Raw genomic sequence first — 8,074 nt, 5'->3', positions numbered from 1 at the left:
AAAGTTACTCAATAGCCAACAAAAACACTCAGGCTTCTGTGTTTTTTGTCCCACAGAACATCAAAGACTTTCTCGGGCCGAGCCGGCTGACTTCCTGTTAGTAAGTTACTGACATAGACTTTTTCTAATTTATTTGGACCCCGAGGATGAAATTCTGATTTACGGAGAGTCATTTTGAGTCTCGACCTGCACTACCAAGTTTGCCCGCTATGACAAAATTGCTGCTCGTCTCACGAAAGCACCCTCCGCTGGGCGTTTGTGTTGCAATGCATGACAGTTTGTGGATGAAACCAGAAGCAGACTGAGTGAATAACTGCTGACGTCATGAAGAGCTGAGAGCATCAGCTGTGTGTGGAGCGATGAGGAGGCTGGAGCCTTCCTCACACGAACACATGAAGCCGACAGAAACGTCATGTTTCCCACATGGTTTCCCATCGTCTGAGCTTTTAACGACGTCATCTCTCTGCGTCCTCTTCTTCTGCGGCGCTTTAACGGCAGCGGCTGGAGGATCAGCTCCACCAGCTGTTCACCTCCATCAGCCAATGAGCTCGCGTTCTCACAGAGGTCACTGAAACTGCTACAAAACTTCTATAATCCTTGATGAAACGATTACTTTGATAAAACAAACATTCAGTCATTTTATGTTAAATTTGTCAACATATAATCCCATCTTTTCAGTTCAGTCAGTGGGGTTGAGAAAGCAGCTTAAATGATTATTTTGGACTCATATTTCCATCTTTTTGTTGCACCTGTGTTGTATGAACCTTTATTTATTCTGCTGTTCTTGTGTGTCTACATGTGGTGTGAGTTTCATGACTTTACACAGAGTACTTTTTGACATTTCTGTTTTCACTGTAAAAATCTCACTCAGTGTTTCCAGTTAAACTTGTTTCTGTTGTTCCACAGGAACCAGTTAAACCCTTAAACACCAGTTAGCGCTGTGACAAAGCTTCCTGTTCCTCTCTGCAGAGTTCAAACACACCTCCTCCAGCAGGAAGTGACATCATGGACCCGCTGGATTAAAGGCCTGAGCTGCGGGCCGAGCGGCGCTTTAGCTCAACAAGCTAATTGTGTCTCTGGTGGTGTGTGGTTTCCAACGCAGAGACTCAAACACACTCACGTCTGTGTGTGTGTGTGTGACGCCAGGGTGGAAACATTTCTTTAAAATACCCACTACTAGAAGTCTTCACTGATCCAGAACTTTGGACCTGATCCACAATGACCCGAGGATCATTAGACCCGATCCAAAATGCAGTGGACCTGAACACACACAACGCTGGTGAATACAGAGCAGCCATTCATCTGGAGCTGGCCCGACCTGGTCCTGGTCTCTGATACCAGCAACCAAGTGGATCCAGAGAAGACCTCGACCCAGTACTGTTTTGATGATGCTTCAATCAGGCCTTTTTGGCCGATACCACAAACGATTCTTACTTTTTACAAAATATTAATATTTTTCTCAAAAACGTACTTCAGGCTGAAACATGCTTTTCCCGGACACGTAATGCTGCGCAGACAGATTAAACACATTTTAACCCTTCAATAGGTCGCCTCTGACTAACTTTGGGCTGTGGTTCTTCAGTTTGAGGAACAATCTGATCAATTGTCTGATCGATCACTGATCGGTCGGGTTTCTGGCAGAACAGATATTTCGGTCGTCTGTCTGCAGTTTGAGCAGTTCAGCGATCTAATTTCCAACATGGCTGCTGTCAGAAGATCCGTTCTAAACTGTAGTGAGCTGGTTTTATATTACCGCAGGAGTGTTTGACATGTTGTGGCTTCATGTGGTCCTGACTGAGACTGAGCTGTGATAGAAATAAAACAAACAGATCAAACTGTTCACATCTTCCTGCCGTCTGTGGCTTCATGTTGTCAGTCAACAGTTGCACATTTTGGTCGATCAAAAAGGTGAATTAAAACATGCAGGAATACTGTAAGTTCTCTTATAAAAGCTGGTATTCAAATAATGGCCGAGTCTGAAATAATGGCCGGTGGCCGGCACCAGCAGATAAAGGCCGGGTACAAAAACAGCTCTAATTCCATCAGTACTGTTCTCCTGTTTGATGCTAAGCTACTGTCAACAAAACTCAACACTTCCTTATGTTTCTTCACATTAAAAGTCTTTAAAGGGAAGGCTGCAAGACTTTTGGCGAAATAATAAATACTGTATTTGCTCATATAGCTGAAAACATGTTTCTGTTATTATTTGTTATTGCTTCGGCTTGAATGTGCAGTGAGCGGTGGGACTTTATAAGACAGCTGATCCTCTGCTGCTGCTCACTGTTCAGGTTTAATTTCCCACTTCTTCTTTCTAAAGCTTCAGTTTCTTTATTCAAGGCTGAGCAGAGAGAGAGAGAGTACAGTGGCCAGCAGGGACACAAGTCTCGAAAACAGGTAAAGGCCAAAGAGAGTGAGTTTACCTGCCTGAGGCGTTCAGATGGTTTCTGCAGTGAGTGAAAGGTAAGAGACTAATTTAACTGGTATTTAACTTCTGGAGGGGGTCAGTCATATCCTCATCCAGTCACTGCAACCTGATCAAATGTTTATTTTCCATCTGCTGCTCCTTTGTTTTAATGCAGTTTGGTTTTGATCATATTTGAAATATAAAGTGATTAAAATAGCTGAATGAGACTCTCAGTCAGCCGTCTGTCATGTTAAATATTTAAAGCAGTTTAAAGCTCTGTCCTGACTCTGTCTGTGAAAGGCATCACGTGTTTGTTATTAGAGCTCAGGTCGGCGGCGAGGCGAGAGCTGAGAGAAACAGTAAAAAGGTGTGAGTGACTGCCGGCTGCCGCGACCACCTGCAGTCCTAAATTGGGCAATTAGAGCGGCGAAGTGTTTTCTTAGCGGGTAATACTCTGTAATGAGTTCAACAGTGCAAATCTGCCCGAGGCCCCACCTTCACCCCTCGTAAAGACAGAAAGAAATCGACAGGAGAGAAAAGACTCAACATCGCGGCGCGTTCGGCCTGTCACTCTTTTTAATCTTCAGCAGAAAACACACTCCTCTTCTTCTTCTCCCTCCTTCGTATGATTCATTGACCGGATCCCCAAAGAAGCTGCAGCCAGGTCGAGTAAATCCCCCTCTCTTAATTAAGATTTCTCTCACCCCTTATCCCACCGCTCCCCCCCCCCTCCTCCTCTCCCCATCCTTGCCCTCAACCCGGTCTGAAAACTTCTGCGGCTGACAAGAAATCAATGCGTCCGGGGCGCTGGGGCTCAGGTATTGGATTGCAGGTGGACCCAGGAGGAGCGCCAGCCGGCCCCCGCCCCCCCCCCGGCTGCCGCACCGAGCTGTCCGCTACCGTTAGCCCCCGCCGCAGCCGAGATGTGAAGTCTTTGGCTGCCGGATAAAAATGTCAAGCACTAATAGGCTCCATTGTGATTAGGCAAGATGGAGTTCACAAATCCTCGGTAGAAAATCTGTTAGGAGCGATCTTTACAAGGTCTTAGGGTTTGTTGGCCGCCCAGCTCCTCCTCTCACAACACACCCCTCTCTTATTTTTTATCAGCTTCTGAGGGAACGCAGAGGAATAGCAGCGATAAATAAATTATTGTCTGAACTTTCCGTCAATTAGAAAATAAGAAAAAGTGGACTTGTTGCGAAGCCCCACACAGAATATTCATGAGCTGCTTCATTACCCCGGGATGCTCCTGCTTTCAGGGATTCGTTTTAAACCCGCTGAAAGCGCTCTCAGGTAGAAAATATTTACACTTTGTTGAAGATTTCTTACTCTCCCAGCTACTTTACTTTTTGTTATTTTGCCTCAAAGTTGTGAGTGAATCCGGGCTGGGAGTCTGACCTCTCTGAGCTGGAAGCTATCAAAACTGAGAGAGAAGCATAATTTATTTAGAAATAGGCCTGTTTTTAATCACCTGGAGATGGCTGCAGGACTCTGAGGGTTTATAAAAACTCAAGTGTTAACTGTTAAACACCTGCAGTGCAGCCAGCAAATAAAACAACACACACACACACAGTTTTAATGCTCTGAAAGCTGATACATCAAACTCCTCAAGTTTTTCCCAAAGTCTGAAAACGCTGAAAACACTCAGATTAATTGTGGAGTTAAGTGCAAAACTCAAAGTAGTTTTTAATCTTTAGCTTTTTTATTCTGGCTATTTTAATCAGAGCTGTACAGTAAAAAGACACACTGACATCACAGAGATGATGATTAAATATTGAGAGAGCCCTTGTTAAAAAACAAGAAGTCTCAGAGAAACTCGGGAGAAGTTTTTGTTCCTCCTGCAGCCGTGGCCTCGTACCTGCTGCCGCTCGGGTTGCTGTCGCCTCAAACAGGCCCTCAGAGTGCAGTTAGTGAAGGAAATGAAGGATGACGATTTATAAACAAGTTAACAGCCTGGCAGCGGTCGCGGTCGAGGACGTTAAAGTCTTTATGGACAGATCTGTGAGTGCTGGACGCTGCAGATGTCCTCGTCCGTCCAGGGAGCGGTTAACACTCGGACAGGAGGACGGCGTTTCCTGCAAACTGTGGAGGAAAACTGGAAGCTGCAGCGTCCGAGTCAAACTGACTCGCAACAAGACGCTGCAGCACGAGTCCCCAATGATGCACTTACTGTATGTTTAGCCTTTATTTACTGAATTTATCTGTCAGGGACCGTGTGTTCAGGCGTTTATATCACAGTATTGATAACTGAGAAAGTGTTTATAGCTAAAATAAACAGAGTGAAATTAAACTGGGTGACGTGGATATTGCACATTATATATTTTGTGTGTACAGTATATGTTGTTTTATTCTATTCTAATTTAAATATTTGAATATCCGTTTATATATTTTCTATTCTAATTTAAATATTTGAATATTCGTTTATATATTTTCTGTGCGTGTAGCGTGGAGGGAGCGGCAACTGTATTTTCATTGTACAATCCTGTGTTGTGTGGTGACTATAAAGCTGAACCTTGAACCTTAAAAGTTGTGGGAAACACTGATTAAAAGTTAAGAAAATAGTTTGATTTAGACACAGATCAGTTATGGTAAAAATCAGAGTGGGCATCCAGAATCAGAAATGATTTAACGGATGTTTGAACTGGATACCATGTGTACAGTATGTACAGTAAATCAGAATCAGAAACACTTTATTGATCCCCGAAGGGAAACTCTTTGTTACAGCAGCTCGCCTTTACGTCAGTGCACACAGGAGAAAGTACTAGCAAATAAATAAATATAATACAGGTCAGATAATAAATAAAGTACCAGGTGGGTATAAGTATAAAATAAAATAAGTGTGAAGTACAAAGTGGGTTTACCGGTTGATGATTATAATAAATAATAATAAATACAGTATTTAATGTCACAATAATCAGAACTGAGTCTGAAAGTTTCTTATTGACTCGGAAAAAACAAAAGCTTCAAACAAGATGCGGCTGAAAGCTCCGTAAAACGCAGTAAGGGGAACTTTTCTCAGGAGTTTGTTTTTTTGTCAAAATAACTTCGAACCTCTACAACAGGACGGCTGCACAGGACCCTCAGGACCCTCAGGACCCAGAGCACCCACAGGACCCACAGGACCCTGAGCACCCTCAGGACCCTCAGGACCCAGAGCACCCACAGGACCCTCAGGACCCAGAGCACCCACAGGACCCACAGGACCCTCAGGACCCAGAGCACCCACAGGACCCACAGGACCCTGAGCACCCACAGGACCCACAGGACCCAGAACATCCACAGGACCCACAGGACCCAGAGCACCCACAGGACCCAGAGCACCCACAGGACCCTCAGGACCCTGAGCACCCACAGGACCCACAAGACCAAGAGCATCCACAGGACCCACAAGACCCAGAGCATCCACAGGACCCAGAGCATCCACAGGACCCACAGGACCCAGAGCACCCACAGGACCCACAGAACCCTGAGCACCCACTGGACCCACATGACCCAGAGCATCCACAGGACCCACAAGACCCAGAGCACCCACAGGACCCACAAGACCCAGAGCACCCACAGGACCCACAAGACCCAGAGCATCCACAGGACCCAGAGCATCCACAGGACCCAGAGCACCCACAGGACCCAGAGCACCCACAGGACCCAGAGCATCCACAGGACCCAGACCACCCACAGGACCCACAGGACCCACAGGACTCCCACTGAGCAGTCAGCTGTAACACCATATGTTGTGAAAGTGTCCGATAAGTATTTAACAGCTGAAAGAACATTTGAAATGGATATTTATGAGTAAGGGATAAATGGTGGAAACGTTCAGCTGCTGGGACGAATGGAAACTTGTCTAAATGTACTGAAAACAAGAAAAATGGAGACCACGTCCAGGATCACTGAGTCTAGTACACGAGGGTGAAGGTTCAATGAAGTCGGAGGTTCTTCAACAACAACAAAACAAGTAGATTAAAACTTGCAAAACAAGTCATATAAATGTTGTTTTGTTCATTATATATATATTTATATCTAGAAAATAATTTTGATTGAACTGGTTATCATGCTATTTCCAGTGAACCTTTAAACTCAATAAATACATTTTAATTCACATTTTTGCTTCTAAATTAAAAACAGCTCAATGATTGGGCGAGGAGTTGGGTCACTTTTCTCAGCCCTGAGTCGTGTCTGCAGGCTTCCAACGTGTTGCCTGAGAGGCAAAATCCAGGGCAAAGACAGTTAGCGAATCACTCGTATAATCACTGCTTATAAAGTTAAAATGCCGTGAGCTAACGGTGATAACAGACACGTCTGGAGTTTAGCGGTTGGACAGTCATAGGACTCTGTAAAAGTGACGGGGACATGACCCCCCCTCCCCCAACAAAGTGGAAACTACGCCCTTCCGTGTGCAGATGTGCAGCCGGTGTGTTTTCTGTGCTGTCAGATACACAAATAATTTCATGATCCCACCTATCAAAGCCGTATTTCAGACGAAAGGTTCGGAATACGTGTTTTAGAGCATGAAAATGTGACATATTGGAGATACGAGCTCTTCACCTGACAGCCGTAGTGGTAATATGCGATACAGCAGCAGGAGAAAGCGCAGTTGGACGTATTTCAACACAACACAAACTCTCCTCCATTAATCCTGATGCATTCTTTAAACAAATCATTTCCTGGAAACAAAGACGAAATTCTCTGATAAACCGACAGCCAGAAAAAGTCAAAGATCCCGTTTGTTGGGAGAAAAACTGGCTGTAACCTGATCCGATCCTGTGCAGAAAGAAGAAAAACTAAAGCGCCGCCCTGTCGGTTCGGGCCGTCCCGTGGATGTTGACCTAACCTCGCCGTAATGATTAGACGCCGTCATAAATTGCTTACAAATGGCCGTTTTGTTCTGCTGCATTTCACGACTGTTTCTTTCCCAGATTAGCTTATTACAATACCATGCGTGTCAGAATCAATGCCTCACATTATTCCTGAAACACTCTCCTCCTCCTCCTCCTCCGACCCCCCACCCTCCTCCACCACCTCCTCCCTCAGTGCAGATGTGAGTCCGACTCCCAGGTGGATTATTTTCAATCAATACAGCGAGCGCGGCGGTTCTGGAGCCTCTAAATATCCAGGGTTGGCTGAGCGGAGAGCGGCGGGCTGACCCGAGCAACGATCCGTTCCATAATCACCTCGGACCGGCGGATTCTTTTACAGCCGCTGGAGTTTCCCTCCCAGGCTGCTCTGCTGCTTTTAATGAATTTCCTGTCTTACGGCCTCAGAAATGTCAACACTCAATCACGCTGTAATTGAATTTCTCCAGCAGTCCAACATTTTTCCTCTTAAAGCAGCACCATTAAAACATTCTTTTGTTTGCACTCTTGGAAAACTTACACTGGCTCTTTTTTATTGTTGGCTGTGTTTCGTAATGTTTCTAACATCTGTCAGGACGGGGGGGGGGGGGTCCTGAGACCTGCAGGATGTTGGTAGAGGTGTTGGACGGAGGACGAGGAGGCCGACAAATTATTTGTGAACATGTTCATCACTGCTGCAGTAATCCTGTGTCCTTCCAGCTCGTCTTCTTCTGTCCTTCTAGTTAAAGTTTGACCGCAGGAACGCCTGATGTTTAACAGGTCAGATCCAAACATTCAGACGCCCTCCAACACGTGCGCGTTTGGATCAGGGCCAGCC

The 8,074-nt window shown here is 45.4% G+C and overlaps 1 protein-coding gene across 1 annotated transcript; it reads left to right on the top strand.

Annotated features, from left to right (window-relative positions):
* The first annotated feature begins 2,385 nt into the window (after positions 1-2,385).
* Positions 2,386-6,112, top strand: LOC122880742 (sporozoite surface protein 2-like). Its single transcript, XM_044206158.1, has 2 exons — positions 2,386-2,460; positions 5,467-6,112. The coding sequence occupies exons 1-2, from the start codon at positions 2,438-2,440 to the stop codon at positions 6,110-6,112; spliced, it is 669 nt and encodes a 222-aa protein (XP_044062093.1). The 5' UTR covers positions 2,386-2,437.
* The last annotated feature ends 1,962 nt before the right edge of the window (positions 6,113-8,074 follow it).

This window comes from Siniperca chuatsi, linkage group LG8 (assembly GCF_020085105.1).
Source record: "Siniperca chuatsi isolate FFG_IHB_CAS linkage group LG8, ASM2008510v1, whole genome shotgun sequence".
NCBI lineage: Eukaryota > Metazoa > Chordata > Actinopteri > Centrarchiformes > Sinipercidae > Siniperca > Siniperca chuatsi.
This window is presented reverse-complemented; position numbering and strand designations above follow the sequence as displayed.